This window comes from Enhydra lutris, unplaced genomic scaffold (assembly GCF_002288905.1).
Source record: "Enhydra lutris kenyoni isolate GAN:26980312 unplaced genomic scaffold, ASM228890v2 scaffoldscaffold22, whole genome shotgun sequence".
Taxonomy (NCBI): Eukaryota; Metazoa; Chordata; class Mammalia; order Carnivora; family Mustelidae; genus Enhydra; species Enhydra lutris.
In genome coordinates this window covers 2,133,252-2,151,552 of record NW_019154106.1, presented here as the reverse complement: position 1 = coordinate 2,151,552, position 18,301 = coordinate 2,133,252, and the positions used below count along the sequence as shown (strand labels likewise).

Here is an 18,301-nt window from a genome sequence, read left to right as displayed (position 1 = left end):
CAAGGGCACTGAGTCACAGGTGGGAGGCGGGCAGCGCCCGGCCTGTCGTCGGCGAGAGGGCCTGCGGGAGAGGCCCGTGCTGCAGGACCCTGAAATGGGCTTCCAGCCACCTGCCCTGTGACCTTCGGAGAACATGGCAGGCGGCCCTCCCCCTCCGCCAGGGACAGCTCCGGGTCTGTGGGGGCACAGCTCCCGTGGAACCGGATGCAGACCCTGCCTGCGAGGGTGGGCCAGGCTCCGCCCCCCTCCTTACAGGGGAAGGCACCAGTGCCGCATTTTAAGAGGGAAGCCCGTCTTAGAGGCCCAGATGGCCGAATGAACTCCAGTTCAGGTAGGTGCCTCCCGCGGGCGTGGGCTGATGGATTTGGGGTCCCTGTTATTGGGTGGGAGACTCCTCAGGCCACCACGTCCCCGCACCCCCATGGAGCAGCTTAACCCCCTTGCCTAGTCCTCCAGCCGGAGCCCAAGGGGGCTTCGGAGTGGCCTGAGGATGGAGTCGGGGCCACAGCTGGGCCTTCCGGGCCCCTAGGGCAGGGCAGCTCTGCCTGGCCTCCAGCCCGCAGCTGGCAGAAACCAGATTTTGTGGCTTCGTTTAAGCCTCCCCAGAGTTTTACTAAGTTTTACTAAGAACACGGGATTGCACAGCTGAGCCCCAGGGAGGCCTTCAGAGCCTGGGGTCCGGGGGTGGAGGTGGGAGCGGGTGACAGCGGAGGAAAGCCCTGCTGCTGCCTCGGGCACCCTCCCCACCCTGGTTCGGGAAGGCTCTGGGAGGTGGGTAGAGGCTGAGCTCCTCGGGTCAGGGGCACCTGGCTGGCGGCTCAGGGGCTCATGCAGCAAGGGGCACAGTCAGGGGATGCCCTCGCCGTTGTGAGTGCCAGCACCTTCCTTGCCCTAGGGCCCTGGTCCAGTGGGGAGCCCTCCCGGGGAGAGCTCCGGCCTGGCCCTTCCGTTGCTAACCCACACTCTCTGGGTGACCTGAGACTCCAGCCTTCCTGGGGTGACCTGGAACACCGGCTTCCTTAGGGTGACCTGGGACTCTGGCCCAGCACACCCTGAGAGTCTAGCCCCCCCGCCCCCCGCAGCTTTTCTCCCAGGTTGATGGGGAGGCTGGGACTCTGACTTCTAGAAGGGGTGGGCAGGGCTGGGAGGAGGATGGGGCAGAGGGACTGGGGACAGGGGCTGGAAAGGATAGGAGGGGAGAAGGGTGGAGGGAAGGAAGGGAGAGGGGAGAGGAAGGGTAGGGCTCAGTGTCTGGCCTGCTGCCTCCCTAAGGTCCGCACAGAGACTCAGAGGTGAGGCAGGGGACAGGAGCATTTCCAGAAACAGCTCCAGGGTTTCTCCTGGAGGGACAGAGACCTCTCCCCAATTCCTCATGTCACACGGCTGCCACTCTACCCCCTTGGCCGGGGCCACCAGAGACCCACGGAATGCAGGCGCACCTGGCTTCAAGCGGCCCCTCAGTGGGACTTGGGGGTGGGGGACCGGGGTGCGTACAGCTACCCAGATGCCCTGCTGGTGTCCTCGGGAGCACAGTTCCTCTGATAAGGAACCCGACGCCGGTCTAGGACACTGTGGCTCTGCCCCCAGAGCCAGGCCACAGGCCCAAATGTCAAAGCCAAACACCCCTCAGCCTTTGTTAACTTAGGGTACCAGGGACCCGGCCAGGTGGAGCCCTCCTGCCAGTACCCAGGGACAGCTGGGAGGGGGGACCAAAGTGCTCGGCTGACCTCAGGAGTTGTGCTGAAAGCCCAGAGCCTGGGCGGGTGGACCAGCACGGGTTTCTCAGAAGTGTCTGAGATTCAGGACCCCTGGGAGGACTGGAGTTCAGGTGGATCTGTGCTCCGTGGGGGGCGGGGGATGGGACTGTCCCCAGGAGGCTCCAGCCTCCCAGGGCCTGTGAACTCTGACCTGGCTGCCTGGCGTAGACTGGGCCTGGAGATGGGGACATCACCTGGCTCCTTCTGGGTTCTCTGGGCAAGAGCTGGGGGTAAAGTGGTAGGAAAGGGAGGGAGGAGGGAGTCTCCAGTGTGCCCCAGGGCAGGTGGGGGAGGCAGAGGGCCACGTGGGGTAGGCAGGAAGGAGTGAGTTACTCACCTCTCCCTTCCTCCTGCGTCCAGCAGGGCCTTTGGAGGGCTTGGAACTGGTTGGAGCAGAAGTAATGGGCTCTCACCTGAGTGTTTGTCTTGAACAGGCTCCGTGTGGGCGGGGAGCTTCCTGGTCCCGAGTGTGGGAAATCTGCTCTCGGGGCTGTATGACCAGCAGAACCCCGAACTCTAGAACCCCCGACACGCTCTTCCTTCCCCAGAGTAGCCTGGCCCACTCACTTAGCCACTCAACACACGCTCTGCCCTTCCCCGGGGCCGGCTCCCAGCCCCGGGGAGATCCCAGGCTCCCCGCCAGCCCAAGCAGGCAGACAATTCTGCTCCGCCGAGGCTAATCCAGGCCCACTGGAGGAATCAGGGACGGGGTTAGGGGGTGACGCCTCGTCGGAGGCTTCAGGATAAGGCAAGACGGGCTGGGTGCGGGAGGAGCCTGCCAGGCGGGGGTGAGCCCAAGCTGGCAGCGTTTCGAAAGCTGAGAACCCCTGACCGGGTGAGGGCAAATGTATACGGGCCAAGAGCTAGTTCTGGGGTGGTGAGGCCAGATGGCGGAGGGTCTCACAGCCGCTGTAAGGCCTGGGGGAGCCCCAGAGGGCTGGGAGGGGAGGCACAGGCCCACCCGCTTGGGTCGCGTGCCACCGTGCGCTGGGCTCTGTGCCAGGCACTGGGGGTACCCAGCTCACAGGTGTGACTGCCCTGGTGTGGCTGGCACTATAGTGAGCCTGAGAGCACACACGTGTGCTTGTGTGTATACGTGTGCACCTGCACATACGTGTGTGGGCGCGTGCACACGTGTATGAACGCACACGCAGACACGTGCACAAGCGTGCGCGCACACACGAGTGTGCATATACATGCATGTGCGTGTACACGGGTGTGTGTGGGTGTGTACAAGTGTGTGCGCGTGTGCGCGCATGTGTGTATGCGTGAGGGGGCAGGTACCGCCCACTAGGTGTTGTGGGTAAATTACAGTGACTGGGAGCGGGTGGTCACGCTCGGCGTGCAACGGAGCCCCCGCAGAGTTCTGAGCTTCCCTTGGGTTCTTCTGGAAGGAGCCTCTGGCGGATGGGACGGGGAGGGGGGCGGGGGGGGCGGGGGGGGGTTTCTGCAGTCCCAGCAAGGGGAGGGGACCGCGGAGGTGGGGGTGGGATGCCGCCCACCCCGGGGAGGAGGAGCTGACAGGCTGTCCTGACAGACGGGGCAGGACGGCACCTGCAGCATGGGCCGCCCGCAGCGGCCAGGTGGGGGCTTCTGAGGGAGAGCAGGGCCGGAGAGCGTGGTCTGGGGCTGTGGTCTGAGCTGGAGGTTTGAAGTGGGTCGGGATGAGCCCCACTTCAAACGTGGGTCGACGAGGGCCGACGGTGCTTCTTACTTGTTAGACTGCCCGAGGCTCCCCTCGAGTGTCCCCTCGTCAGCGGTGCCCGCGGGGTTTTGGCCAGGATGGGAAAGGACCTGGCCCCCGCCCCGCACGGTGGGATCTCGGCTGCCGAGGTGCAGTTTCAGGCCTCGGCCGGCAGGGGCGCCCGCACGCCCGCAGCCGCGTCTGTGCTGTGGCCCCAGGCGGCCCCGCCGGCGTGGGGGAGGGGCCGGACCTCAGCCTCCGCCCGCGCGGTCCTCGGGGTCAGAGCCGCACAGGGGGCACCCGGGCCGCTGCGGGCATCGGGCCTGGCCTCGGCTAGCCCGCTCCGTCCCAGAGGCCGCCTGCTTTAGGGTCTTAGAGGGCCGAGTCCCTTTCCCAGCGTCACATGAGGGGCCGGACTGGCAGGGCCCAAGGACTGTTCCGGAGCGGGTCTGTGAGCAGGCTCCGGGGAGGGCTGCGGGCAGGGGCTGGGCCTTGCCCAAGGCTGGTCTCCGGAGTTCTGATTCACACTGTGGGTGGGTTTGCGGGATCGAAGCATGGCCACGTTTCCCCCGGGGGGAGGCTGGGCTGGCTCGTAGGGGCTCTTCCAAGTGATCCAGGAACCCCAGGGTCAGGTGGAAGGAAGGCAGAGGCCTGGGGTCTTGGGTCCCACGAGCACCCCCCTTGCATACGCCGAGCTCTGCACTGCTCCTGGCTGCGAGGTGGGACGTAGAGTCCCTCGTGGGCCCTCCCACTCCCCCCTTGGAGGCCCTTGCCAAGCCAGACCACCAACTGCTGGCCACTTCCCTCTGGCCTCCCTAGATGGACACCCCTCCTTTGAAGCTGTTGTTCCTTCCTGAGTGCGGAAGTTGGGGCAAAGCGTCCTTCGCAGGGGCTGGGGGGGGCATGGCCTTGCCGTTCCCATCCCCATGCTGCGTGCCCCGCCCCCGCATCTTTCCTCCCTTCCTCTAGCCCAAGTTCCAGCATGAGTCTGGCCTCCAGGGACCCATAAAGGGAGAGTGACCAGCCATCCAGGTTTGTCTGGAACTGTCCCCATTTTTACCTGGAAAGCCCCATGTCCCAGAAATGCCTCAGTCCCAAGACAGCAGGGGCAACTGGCTTTTCATGCCGAGTCTGAGTTTCCCAAGACAGGGTCCCCACTCCTCCTCTGCTCTGGTCCCCTAGACCATGGTGGGAGGAAGGGGACGTGACCATCCCAGACGGCATCCCACTAGAGGGTCCCAGGTCTCCACCCCGCCATGGGCCCCTACAGCAGCCTGCTCGCACGCTTCCCCAGTAAGGCCTTCCTCCTTCCTGGTCATGGCCGCTGGCTGGCTGGAGCCCCTGGAGCGAGTGACGGCAGAAGGGCCGCCTGGACTCAGGAAGAGACAGGCCTTGGAACTTCTCAGGAGAGCAGGGCTCAGAGAGAGCAGCCCCACACCTGTTCGCCAGGCTGTGGTGGGGAAACTGAGGCAGGAGACGTGGCAAGAATACGCCCCTCTTCCTGCCCTCCAGGCATTGGTCTCTCCATAGGCACATGCCCGGGGCGCCTGGAAGTTCGCAAATGCCTCTGAGGTACCTGAACCTCCCCCAAGCAGCGCCTCCTCCTCTGCTGGCCCCTCGACCTCCAGCTGGAAGAGACGATGCCATGTCTGACCACCCAATCCCACACGCAGCGTCTTCTAGAACCCTTGTCCATTGGACCCCAACAGAGAATCCATCCAGAAAGGAGCAGGAAGGACTTCCAGAAAGTCAGAAGTCACAAGCCCACGCACTCCTTCCTACCCTGGTGATGCCCTTGGCCGCCATCCGGCCATGTCCCCCTGCCTGGATGGCACTTTTAAGGCACCTGCCTATTTGGTGTCTGCTGGGGGCCGCCACAGAGACATCCCAAGCATTGAGAAGCTGCAGCCGCCCTTCTGTGCTCTGGGCTCCCTGGAAGCTGGCTGGGTGAGATTCTAGGGGACCTGGCGCCCCCCACCCCAAGGCCTCTGGTCCCCTGCTCTGTTCCAGGGATGGCTGGCTCTTCCACATATTTTGGGGAAACTGAAGAAGAGGGAGCAACCGCCCCAGCGCCTCACCCTGCCCCTTTCCCCCACGGGACTCGGCACAAATCCAAGCCCTGAAAGTCCTCCCTGGGGCCTGAGGCATCGGGCAGCCAGCCCTTCTGCAGGCCGGTGGCCCCAAACCTTCCTTGGTTTATTCACCTGTTTCGGACTCCACCCACCAGCCTGGAAGCCCCTGGAGGGGAGCCCCACCCCCACCCCGAGGTCCCAGGGAAACACTCCTGGCCTAGATCCTGATTGGATGTTGGAGGAGGAGGGCCCGCTCAAGGTCACACTGCCAACAGAGGCCTGCCAGGCTACCAGAGCTAATGTCCAGCCCAAGGCGGTCACTTGTTCCACTACTTTCCATAAATCAGCATCCAGAGCATGAGGGAAAGGGGGCTCAGCAGGGGGCCCAGCAGTGGGGCGGGTCTGCGCTCAGGGTGGAGCCCAGGAGTTATGCCCAGAGCTGGGCAGTCCCCCACCGGGGCTGGCATCTCTGTGACTTGCCAGGTCTCGACAATGGGCTTGTCCTCTCAAGACTGTATCCCCACCTGTGAAATGGACAAGATTGGTCTCTGCCGGTCTAGGAGGGTTAATGAGCTAATGCCTACGTAAGGTGCCCGGCTCAGGGCTGCCTGGCCTGGCCCCGGGGAGGGTCCCTCCGGGAGCAGCCGGCTGCTGACCAGCGTCCAGCCTGGGGCTGGCTGAGGACCCTACTGAGCGCTGGGTCTGAGTGTCCCATGGGTGCAGGCCCCCGAGAGTCGTGGCCACCTGCGCGGACTCTGGAGGTGTTGGTAGTGCCGTCCAGGCTGCCGAGTGTGCGGATGCCATCCCACCCTGCCCGACAGGCTATTAGGGAATGCACGTGACTGGGGGTGTCTGAGTCCCCCACCAGCCCACGTCCCTGCGCTCAGAGCAAATGTCCGTTTTACAGTACAGTGGCAGCTGGAGGGGCCGCTGGCGTTGGGGCTGTGCCTGCCAGTCCTTCCAGGTCTGCCGAGGAGCAGTGATGATGGGGAGGGTGCTGGCCACTGTGCTGGGCACATGTGGACACGGCCCCCCGGGCCTCCTCAGGGGCCTTGAAGGGGAGGAAGCAGAGGGCCAGAGAGGTTAAGCGACTCGCCCATGGTCACATGGCCAGTACGGGACCGTTGCTCTGCCTGACTCCAAAGCCCCAAGGTTTGTGCTTGGGTCAGGCAGTGCCCCTACCTTGCCCCTCGCCCCAGTGCCCTTGCCACGTGAATGCTGCCGGGATGGCGTGGCCAGAGGTGGAAAAACCAAGTGGCTGTCGGTGGGAGTCGGGCCGCCAACAGCCTGGGTGCGGGCTGTGGGCTGTGGCCGCACCCTCCGCCCCCACAGCAAAGGTCTGCTGCCTGCTCCCTCCCTCCGGCACTCCAGCTCCCCCAGTACGATCCTACCTGACGCCTCCTGCCCTCTCCTTTGTCACATCCCGTAACCCAGGGGCCCAGCGCTCCCGGACCCCGTCCTTTCGGGCCCCCAGCTCCTGCCCCGGCCCGGGCACCGTCATTTCCCGCCCGCCTGCCTTCTGACAGTCCTCACTCCGCCTTCGGACCTCTGCTCATGGCACCCGCATCCACCAACAAATCTCAGGACCCTGGACCCCAAGACAGGAGTCTCCAAGGCTCTTTGATGCCTTCAAGATGTCACCAGCTCCTGGGGCTGGTCCCCAGCCTCTCACGTCTGGCCCACCCCTCGCCCCCAGGCCCTCCCCAGCTATCTGGTTCATTCTGGACTCACTCAGTACCAGCTGTGACCAGCTTGGCCACCTCCCTGCCTGGGACCTCCGCCCTTCCCAGGGTCCCCCTCCTCATCCCAAACCTGGGGTGGGTTCTTATGGGGGCTCCTGCTGTACCCCACTTCCCGCCATCGCTGGCACAGACCGCCTGGGTAGCGGTGGAGGCTGTGGGAGTCTTGGGGGCAGACCCAGGCCTTCCCTGCTGGCCCACGGGGCTCCCTTCAGCTGCACACTGATCTCGGGGGGCAGCCGGCCGAGCCTGTGGGGCACACTCTTCTCTTGGGGCTTGCTTTCCTGTCTGCTGCTCCCCCGGCCAGGCCCAGGCGCCCAGCACAGAGATGGAGTTACGGTTCCTGGTTCAGCGGGCACAGTTGCGAGAAGCAGCTAGGGCCGGGTTGTTCTTGATGACCAGAGGCACCGTGGGAGAGTGTCCGCAGGTGGCCATTCAGGCCCCAAGACGGGCCCACTGGACTGGGGAGGACCACGCTAGACGCAGGGCTCTCGACGGCCTGGGGCTGTGACCAGCAGCACTAATGGAGGGAGGGGAGGCAGAGGGTGATGAGGGGGACAGGGCAGGAGGAGGAAGAGGAGCAAGGGGAGGGGGCTGAGCAGCAGCAGGGGAGGGCCGGGAGGGGCCAGTCCTCACTGTGGTCTTTAGCCTGGGGGCTACTCCCCTTCCTCTCCCTGCTCCTGGGCCCTGGTCTCCTACCCACCGGAGACAGGAGAAGTCATGTGTGCTTGTGAGGGTGGCAGCCCCTCTGCAAACACCTAGGGGTGATGGTTTTTTTTTTTTTAAGAGGCTTCCCTCGGCACAGCCCTGACTGGCCACATTGGGCAGCACCCCCTCCCCTATTTAGACTTGAGACTTGTGGCCTCGGAGAACAAGACCCTTGCCCAAGTTCTCCCCAAGGCGAGGGACGAATGTGGGGTCTGAGGGCGGCTCTGGGGTCCCCCTAGGCTCTCCCAGTCCCCAGCCTGGGGGCAGGTGGGCGGGCTCCTGGATGCAATGCCATCTGTGGACACCAGGGGGCAGCAGGCACCCAGATTTTCGCCTCAGGGCCTGTGGCTGGCCACCTCGGGGCTCAGGGACTGTCCCCTCCGAGCCTTCAGCAGACCCTCAAACCATGCCTGGGCCATCGAGGGAGGCGGGAGACAGGCGTCCCTTCTGCTGAGCCCCTACTCTGTGTGGCCTGCAGGACACTGGGGAGGACTGGCCAGGGCTGGGACACTTCTACCTGCTGACCTCTGTCTCCACTGACCAGTGCTCACCTTTGACACCCAGCTGGGGGGAGGGGGTGGGGGAGTGCGGTGATGGACGAAGGGGGAAGGCTCTCCTTCCCTGGCCATGGCCCACCCCAACTCGCTCTGGGGGCCTGCTAAGGGCTGTCACAGGAGCAGCGAGCTCACACACTGCTGTGCCTGGCACACGGCATGTCTTGCTCGCTCCCCTGAGACCCAAGCCCCCCCCCCACGCGCTGGGGCCCCGCGGGCATGTGGGCTCCTACCTCTTACCCTGCCCGGGGCGGGATGGGGGTGCACACATGGGCCTCTGCGTCTCCTCCCTGGCTTTCAGGCTCTTCTAGGAACACGGTATGGGTGTGTTGGAAGCAGGGTGGGAGCTGGTCCCCTGCAAACCCTGTGGACAGCAGATGCTGACTCATGGGGTCCCCACTAGCTCGAGGAGACTGGGGGGGCACCAGCTTACCCACATTCATTTTTCCTGGTCTTTTTTTGGGAGAGTGAGCCTCTGAGTCCCAGGGACCTGCCTCCTCTGTGTCCTGTGGGCGCAGGGGAGGAGGGAGGCCTGGTGGGGCTCTGAGCTGGCCACAGGGTTGCGTGCCTGCCCCCTACCCTGGAAACCCTCCCCAGCCCTGGAGGGTCTGTCTGAAGCCTAGGAGAACCCACGGTCAAGGACCTCCTGGGACAGTCAGTGCTGGAACAGGACCGGTCGGGACAAGCGGGGAGGACAGGCAGAGTCTCAGCTTGAGAGTCTGAGGGGAAGGGGCCCCTGGCCCATTGTGGGGACTGGGCTGCGGCGCCCTCACGTCCAGGGCTGTTCCCTGCTCCCTCCACGCCTCCCCCAGGGCCTGCCCAGCCCCTCCTGCTAATTCCCGGCGAGTGAGGACCCCCAGCCCGGCCCAGACAGGAGCACAAGGCGGCCCCTGTAATCCGAGCTTTGGATTCCCGTCGTGCGGCATGTGGACGCGTCACCGGAGGGAGGCCGGCACCTGCGGAGGACGTGCCTGGCAGCCGCCCCGAGAACAGCCCGTCCTGGGGGGGCTGGGGGCGGGGCGAGCCGAGCGCGGGAAGTCGGTGCGGGGAGGAAGGTTCTCGCTGCTCAGGCGCTGGGCCCTGGGCCAAGTGTGCTAGGAAAGCGCCCCCTCCCGCCAGCCCCAGCTCAGAGCTGGGCCGGCGGCCTGTTGCTGGAGGCCGGCTAGTTAATCGGTAACTCTCCACTCTCCTCGGGGCCTCCAGGCCTCATCTCCTGGAGGAGAAGGTGAGGCTCTGCGGTGCAGCCGTCTTCCCTTCCTGAGGGGTCTGGCCGGGCCTGTCTGGGCCCACTATGTGGGGCTGCATTGTGGGGGCCCAGGGCTGGCCCTGCCCAGGGCTGGCCCTGCCTGGGGCTGTGGGGGAGGGGTGGGGAGTGGACGGGGCCATGGGCCTTTGCCCTGGTGGGGTACCCAGTGGACAAGCCAAGATCTACACAGGAGAGGGCAGACTGGGCTGGGCAAGAGCTGGGTCCCCTCCCCGACGGGAGGTGCCTGCAGGGGCCGCCCTCCAGGGACAGGGCCGCAGGCCCCGCAGATGGCCAGCTCTGGCTCCAGGTTTGGGGGACCGAGGTTAACCCTGAGACTCGCTCTCTTTCCTCTCATGCTTTCGTGCTCATCGGCCCCTCGTGGAAGTCCAGTGGGGGGGCTCAGGGCCGGGGAGAGGCTCGGGTCTGCTGTCCCCGAGCGCGGAGAGGTGGCTCAACCTCTCTGAACCTCTGGTTCTCCCCTTGCAAAACAGGCATCAAGTGGCCTGTAGGGATTCTTGGAAGGGTTAAGCGAGGCAAGTTGCTGAGCCCGGTGCAGGGCGGGCTCAAGGTGGCTGGTGCTGTCGGCCTGGGGAATGTCCCCCAGCGCCGCAGGGCAGTCCCAGAGGCCTGCAGACAGACGTCCCTTGCAGGGTCCCTGGGAGCGCACCAGGGGCAGGCCCCAGGCCCCAGGCTGCCCTCCTGGGCTTCCAGAAACAGCTCCAAGCGGCTCCCCAGAAGGAGGGAGCCCTGGAACCCCTGGCGTGGAAGTCAGCCACCAGGCGGCAGCACGTGGCTGAGGACGGCGCTTCCCCGCCCGCCCTGCTCTGCCGCTCGGGCAAGAGTGTCTCCCCGTCGAGCCTCAGTTTCCTGGACTGCAAAAGGGTCCCACTCCCTCAGCACGGCTGGCACTGCCAGGGAAACAACCCAAGGCCTGGGTTATGGGGTTAGCTGCCTAACCCCCGGGGGCTGTACCAGGTTCTTCAATCTGCCCAGAATGGGCCCTGTCTCGCCATCCAGAAAATGACACCCCAAACAGGCCCGTGCCACGCAGGGGAGTCCGGTGGGCAGCGGTGGCGGCTGGAACGGACAAACCCCTGCGTGTTAGTGGGCAATAAACATCCGTTCCTCACTCCCATCTTGGTGTGGTGGGCATGCAGAGGGAGCTTGTGGCTCTGCTTCCTGTGGCCATTCAGCGCTTCCGCCACCCAGGAGGTCTCTGTCCCCAGAGTCCCTCCCTGGACGGCCCCGCGGCCACCCCGTCTGGCTGGCAGAGTGGGGACGGGAGGGGCAGGATGGCTTCCCTGGTTTGGATGGGCCCTGGGCTGGAGGTAGTGGGTGCCCTTCAGCTCTTTTGTTCGTGGCTAGCAGTGGCCCCGTGGCTCCCCAGGTCCCGAGGGGCTGGGAACGTGGTCTTTGTGCTGATCGGTCAGCTTTTGCTTGGTCGCTCCTTGGCTAGACAGCTGGACGGGGTGGGGGTATGCTGGAGAAGCCAGCGGGGGGCCGGTTCTTCCCGGGGGCCCCCCATCCCCTGCAGGCAGGATTTGGGGTGCTGGTCCCCCGGGGGCCGGCGCCCCCTCTGGTTCTGCTGTCCTGCAGCAACACGGAGTACAAACATTTTCCTTTTGTTTCCTTTTTCTGCTTCGGATATATTTTTAATTACAAAAGTAGGGCTTGGCTATTGTACTCGGACAGATGTTTGCACGCTTGGGGGGCCCCTTGGGTGGAGGCTGGGCCTTCTCTCTGACTCCCAGCCCCCAGCTCGTCATCTGTCCTCCCCCAGGTCTGTCCCTGGTTGGGGGGAAGGGACCCAGCTCCACTGGTGGGACCAGCAGGTCGGTAAGCCAATGGGTACCATCCTTCACTGGATTCAGGGTCACATACTCAGAGAAGGTCACCTCCCTGCCTTAACAAGTCCAGGAGGGGGGTGTCCCCATGGCCCTCGGAGAAAGAGAAGCAGAAAGCCCCGAGGGAAAGTAGGGAGAAAGCTGGGCAGTGGGAGGAGGGTGAGTCAAACTCGCTCCCTCCCCCGCTGTGTGGCCCTGGTGGCTTCCCGGGCTCCCGCCATCAGCTCCATCCCCCTCCCTTCCCGGCAGGATAGGTGAGGCCCAGCAAGGGTGCAGGAGAAGCCGCTAGGGGCAGCACTTGGCCCGGTGAAGACAGCAGCTGTTGCCACACTGTGTGACACGAGGTGCGGGGCTGCCGCTCTCAGTCCTTGGAGGTAGGACTCAATGTCACAATCCATTAGGCCTGTCCCTGGAGGGGGTGTTGGACCCACCTGTCTGAGCTCAGCGGGTCCCCACGGAGACGTCAGGGTGGGCACCAAAAGTAGTGGGAATGGCCCTCTAGGCCCAGCCCCCGCCAGGGACACTGCTGGGGAAGATGGGGTCGCATGGGGGGATGGGGAGTTGCTGGTGCAGGCTTGGCTCCTGCTCCTTTCCGAAGCACCTCCTGGCCTTAGGGAGCCGAGGACAGGCAGGTGTTCACAGTACCAGGCAGTCCCTGCCGGGGAGGGGAGCTCGGGCTCCCCCCAGGGTCTGCAGCGGGGGCTGGGAGTGGGGTGGCACCCTTCCTCAAGGAAGGGAGCTGCCTGGAGACCGAATCTGGGCTGGGGACGGGCTGCTTCCCCAGCCTGCCCTCCTGAACAGCTGGAGTGAGGGCATCCGGACCTCACATTTTGGGGTCACTACGGCTGTGGCACTGGGGAAGCTGGTAAGACCTTGGCACCAACACCACTGGGTTCCCTGGCCTCCTTTTAGCCCCAGGCCAGGTGACGTCAGCCTGGTGTGAGGGGGCCACAGAGCTGGGGGACCTTTCCCAGTTCCTCTTTACATTCCTGACGATACAAAATTGTAACATCTCCATGCTTGTGGGAAATGAGGAATGCAGCACACAGAACGGAATAAAAACCCATCATGAACCACCACCTTGGTCCTGCCATCAAGACCCCAGCACGCTGCTCTGCCCTCCTCTCCCACCCCTGCGCCAATGCCCACTCCCGTTGGCCTCATCCCCTCACTCTGACCCTCAACTGCCCCGGACCCAGGATACCTCCTCCAGGACACATTTGCACACTATCACACTGTCCCACCCCTGGGGAGTCCTGGAACCCACCTGGCCCTGGCTGGGGTCTAGTCAGCCTTATTTATCTAGCTGGGCTCATGGACTCACCTGGGACAGGGGCTCACGACAGCTCAGGGCTCTGCTGAACCCTCCAACAGGTGCCTGACCCTCCTGACCCCCCAGCCCAGGGCTGCTCTTAGCTTGGGGGGTGGTGCTGGTGGGGGGTGGTGGCTGGAGGCATTTCCTAGGCTCCTTGCCCCATAACAGGCTGGGCCAAAGGGAAAGCTGCAGAAAGTAATATTCGCCCATGGCCTGGCCCCGCTGGGATGAGAGCCACCCTGGGAGGACCTGGGGCTGGGGCAAAGCCAGGCCTGTGGGGGAGAAGGGGTGTGGGTCCTGGCAGGTCCTTCCCGGTCCCCTGACAGATGGAGTAGGGCTCTCTGGCTTGCATGTCCCATCATCCTCAGGGTGTGTTTTCTCCCAACAAACAACATTTACTGGGCATGATGAGGGGATGCTAGCCCTCCCAGACGGCGGGCCGGGTAGAAGTCCGGCTGCCCGCCGCTCAGCCCCAGCTCCCACCTGCGGGTGTGCTGTGTGATGGGGGTGTGTCTGCCCAGAGAACCAGTATTCTCAGTCAAGGCCCTACGCTGAGCAGGGCCAGGCCCACTCCCTGCAGAAACCTCTAGTGCCCTGTCCAGTAGCCAACTCCCCCAGAACAGCCTCCAGCCAGTGCGGGCAATCAGACCTCTGGCCTTGTGTGGCCGAAGCCCAGAGGGCCCCGCCGAAGCCTGAGAGGTGCCGGGCACCTGGTCCGCGGCGTGGTGGGCAGCGCCTGGATGGGCTTCGTCTGTTTCCCATCCACTGAGCAGGGCTGGGTAGGCCCCAAGAGCCCAGGACTCCAGGGGCCGAGGGCCGGCTCTCCAAGGTGTCTCGAGACTTCGCCACAGCGGGGGCGGGGGGACAGTGGTTCGACGGCCTTAAGGCCAGCAGGTGTGTCAGGGCTCCAGGTGCGCGGAACCCCGCCAGGGACGCCAGCCTCGGACGCCGCAGGCCGCGCGGGGGCAGCCGAAGACCCCGTCTCGCTTCAGCCGGGGACGGGATGCCCGCGGCGGGTTCAAGCCCCGTCAGCTGGCGCTGGAGGCCCAATGGCGAGCGCGGGCGGCGGGGCCGGCGCCCCCGGGGGTCGAGTCGGAACCGGCCGGACGCCGGGCCCCGCCGCGCCGAGGACCGCGCGCCGGCCGAGGGGGCGCCCGCGCTACCGCCGCCGCCGCCTCGCAGCCCCCGCCAGCAGACAAAGGGGCCGGGGGGGGGGGGGGGGGGGGGGGGGCGGGGGGGCGGGGCGCCGCGGTGTCACGTTACCGCCCGCAGCGCCCTTTAACTCGGGCCCCGCCCCGCTCACCGCCCCCCGCCCGCGGCCGCGCGCCCCGCGCCCCGCCAATCGGCCCGCGCGCCCCGCCCCGCCCTCGGGTGGGTGTGTGCACGCGGCCAATGGGCGGCGCGCGGGGGCCGGGCGGCCGGCGGGGCGGGGGCAGAGCGGCCGCGGGCCAATCGCCGCGGTGTTGTTGAAACTGAAAATACTACATTATGCTAATCGCGGCGGGGCCCCCGCGGGGGGGGGGGGGGTGCGACCCTCGCGTATAAAGGGGCGCGCGAGGGCTGGGCGTTCCACAGGCCAAGTGCTCTGCGCTCGGTAGGTGCCAACCAGGCCCGAACGAGCCGAGAGGGCGAGGACAGGCACCGAGGGGGCGCGGCCGCGGCCGGACGACACCGCGAGCGACACTCAGGAGCAGCCCGGGGCCCGACAGCCAGGTAGCCGCCGCGCCGCCCTCCCGCCGCGTCCCTTTGCCAATGCGGACTCCGAGCGCGCGGGGTCTCCCCTGCGCCCGGCCTCCGCCCTCCTCTCCTCTCCTCCTCCTCCTCCTCCTCTCCTCTCCTCTCCCGTGGCCCCGGCCCGCGCTGCCCGGGGCCAGGCTGGACGTGTGTCTCCGCAGCGCCTTGGCAATGGAGCGCCTTGTCGCCCGCCGCACCTTTCCCCTGTTCGCGCGCACCAGCGCCTGCCGCAGCCTTTTCGGGCCGGTGGACCACGAGGAGCTGAGCCGGGAGCTGCAGATCCGCCTGGCCGAGCTGAGTGCCGAGGACCAGCGCCGCTGGGACTACAACTTCCAGCAGGACGTGCCACTGCGCGGCCCCGGACGTCTGCAGTGGACCGAGGTGGACAGCGACTCCGTGCCCGCCTTCTACCGCGAGACGGTGCAGGTGGGGCGCTGCCGCCTGCTCCTGGCGCCCCGGCCCCGCCCGGAGGGCGCAGGCGATAGCCCGCCCCCCGCGCCGCCGGCCGAGGAGCCCCTCGACGGCCTCGGGGAGGCGCCGGCGCCGCCGTCCGGCGGCCCGGTGGTGGCTCCCGCCCCGGCCCCAGCCGTGGCGCCGCAGGAGAGCGATGAGCAGGAGGCGGTCCCGCCGCCGCGCAGCCAGGAGCCCCTGGCCGAGCCGCTGCACTCAGGGATTTCGGGGCGCCCCGCGCCGGGCACTGCCGCTGCCGCCGGTGGCGCCGCCGCCGCCGCCAATGCTGCCGCCGCCGCCGCCGCCGGCGGGGCTGTTGCCACCACCGCTGCCGCGGGAGGCGCCGCGATCAAGAAGCTGCCCGGGCCTCTCATCTCCGGTGAGTCCCGCGCGGCCCCGCCCCGGCCCGGCCCGGCCCTGCTTTGTCCGGCCGGCCGGGCTCTCCCGGCCTCGGGGGCCTCACTTGGTCCCCGCCTCCTCCCGTGGCATTAAAGGGCCAGCAGCGCGCAGGGCGCGGCCGTGCCCGCACCCCGTCCCGCCCGGCTGTTGTGCTCCCGAGCGGCGGGCGCGGGAGGTACGGGGGAGCGCGCGCTTGGGCCCCCTGGGCGCGCGATCCCCGCTCTGGCCGCGGGAGCCCCTCCCCGGGCGCGGCGGGCGCGGCGGGCGCGGCGCGGAGGGGGTTAAGTGCGGCGGCAGCCCCGGGGGGCTTGGCCGCGGGACAAGGAGAAATGCTTACACAGCACATTGCGCGGGCGACGTAAACAAAGCTGACCCGCCGCGGACCTCGGCGCGGGCGGGGACGGCGCCCCCACCCCGGCCCCCTCTTGGGTTCCCCTGCCGACCCCGCCCTGACCGGCTGCGCGCGCTGTCGCCCGCAGATTTCTTCGCCAAGCGCAAGAGACCCGCGCCCGAGGCCAAGGCGTCGAACGAGGTTCCCGCGGGATGCGCCGCCCCTGGCGCCGCTCCAGCCGTCGGCTCGGCGGAGCAGACCCCGCGCAAGCGGCTGCGATGAGGTGGGTACGGCCCCGCGCGCGCTGGGCGGGGAGGGGTCGCCCCGCGGGGTCCTCGCGGCCACTCTGTCTGTCTGTCTGTCTGCTGTCGCTGACCGCGCCTCTCTCCCGCAGCGTCGCGCGTAAAGAGCCCTGAGAGAGCCCGCGGGGCAGCGGACAGGACAGGAGCGCGGGGCCTCGGCTGGGACCGTCCATGTAGCAGCAACCGGCGGCAGCTGCCACCGAGCAGCGTTCGGTTTCGTGTTTAAAATTTAAAAAAAAAAAAAAAACTGTGCAATGTATTAATAACGTCTTTTATATCTAAATGTATTCTGCACGAGGAGTACACTGGTCCCAAGGTGTAAAGCTTTAAGAGTCATTTATATAAAATGTTTAATCTCTGCTGAAACTCAGTGCAAAAAAATGAAAAAAGAAAAAAAAAAGGAAAAAAGAAAAAAACATGTATATTTGTACAAAAAGTTTTTAAAGTTATACTAACTTATATTTTCTATTTATGTCGAGGCGTGGGCCGCTCTGCCACGCGGTAGCTCGGTTATTGGTTATGCCAAAGGCACGTCACCGCATCTGGTCATCGACAAATGTAAATTTATTTTTATAGCGGACTCTGGGGGGAGGGGTCGCTCCCAAGCTGTAGCCGCCGTACATGCCCATCTAGCTAGCAGTTCTCTTCGCGCTTTCGCTGTCTCTCTTTATTATATGATTATTTTAAACTTGAAGACAAATTTGTTAACATGGTTCCTGAGCCGTCTGCACCACTGCCCCGGCCCCTCGTCCGCCGGGTTCTAAATAAAGAGGCCGAAAAACGCTGCAAGTCAGCTCCGTGTGTGCGTGAACTGCCTCCAGCCTCCTTCTGGGGCACCCCTCGGAAGTTAGGGAGATAGGACAGTGGACACAGAGGGCAGCCCAGCTTCTTCCTAGGCCATCCGCCCCAAAGTGACAGGGACTTTCTCTGGCTAGGGTAGGCCCACCACCACCTGCTGCAGGCCCCTAACTTAGGGATGAGCGGCCCCGCCCTCTCTGCCACCCCTTCCCCCCGCCCCCCTCGTGTGGGGCTGTGCGCCGAACCTGGAGACTGGGGAGAGGGGCTCACTGCTTCCCCTGCTCCAGGGAAGCCACCCACACTCCAGCCGCCCTGGGCTGATGCCCCATGGGGCTCAGGTGGACACTTGCGGGGGCTGGGCCAACGCCCCACCCCCGCCCCCACTCTGACTACTGCCTCGCCGGCGCCGGCACCAGGGCTCTCAACTGTTCGAGCCTGGCACACGGTGGAGCCCCAATGGCTCCGGGGTTCCCAGCTTCGTGGGTCGGGGTCCACCGGGGTCGGGCCAGAAGAACCCCTGACGGGTTCTGGGCCTGTTTGCGCTCGCAATGGGGGAGGGGCAGCCCAAAGGCCTGCGAGGGCGGAGTGGGGAGGGGAGGCGCCTGGGGCCAGGTCGGGCTAGGGAGGGGTGGGCTCCACCGCGGAGAAACGCAACTGGAAGTCGGATCCACCCGCGCGCACCCACCAGCCTTCTGGTTTCAAAGGACTCCCATTCAGTCGAAAAGAGGAGGTTTATTTTATTTTATTTTTTTATAGCTGACCTATAAACCTCTGAAAATTACGGCTTACAATGGAAGGGATGACGTGAGGATGACGTGAGGATGACGTGAGGATGACGTGAGGATGACGTGAGGTGGCCCAGACTGGCGGGGGCAGTGTTTGTGCCGGTGCCTTGGGCCAGGAGAAGCAGGGGAACGGCCGGTATATTTAAGTTAACCATTTTGGGGCTGTAGGTGACACTGAGCGTCCCCACGGCTCAGGGACAAAGGCTGGGCTCAACCCTTAAGTCTGAAGTTGCATCTGGCCTTGTCATTAACTTCACCTCCCCACCAAGCGCCTAAAAGGGCCTGGAAGAGGGACATGGGGCTGGACAGGTCACTGAGAAATGCCCCAGCAGTGAGAGTCCGGGTTGGGGGGCAGCCCCCTCCAGCTTGGTATGAGTCTGATTACAACCTGGGAATTAGGCCTGCATAGACCTGACATCAGGCTTCAAGCCTCTCCTGTGGGGAGGGAGCCTGCCTCACACCCACCCGGGTGAGCACCGCCGGGTACACAGGAAGGAAGATGGCAGTTGAGGCATGAGCCGGGGTGGGGGGCTGCTAGGCCTGGCACCCAGCAGAGTCCCCTGCGCTTTCCCCAAAGCTCACA

The 18,301-nt window shown here is 65.6% G+C and overlaps 1 protein-coding gene across 1 annotated transcript; it reads left to right on the top strand.

Moving 5' to 3' along the window:
• Positions 1–14,442: 14,442 nt before the first annotated feature.
• LOC111150193 (cyclin dependent kinase inhibitor 1C) lies at positions 14,443–16,928 on the top strand. Its single transcript, XM_022507598.1, has 4 exons — positions 14,443–14,632; positions 14,815–15,482; positions 15,982–16,116; positions 16,228–16,928. Exons 2-3 carry the CDS (start codon positions 14,825–14,827, stop codon positions 16,113–16,115), a joined length of 792 nt encoding a protein of 263 aa, XP_022363306.1. The 5' UTR covers positions 14,443–14,632; positions 14,815–14,824; the 3' UTR covers position 16,116; positions 16,228–16,928.
• Positions 16,929–18,301: the final 1,373 nt, after the last annotated feature.

Bases quoted from the DNA above. Each gene is read 5' to 3' on its own strand.
- LOC111150193 (XM_022507598.1), top strand. From the start codon at position 14,825: ATGGAGCGCCTTGTCGCCCGCCGCACCTTTCCCCTGTTCGCGCGCACC. The intron at 15,483-15,981 runs GTGAGTCCCGCG...TGTCGCCCGCAG, and splicing joins GCCCGGGCCTCTCATCTCCG to ATTTCTTCGCCAAGCGCAAG.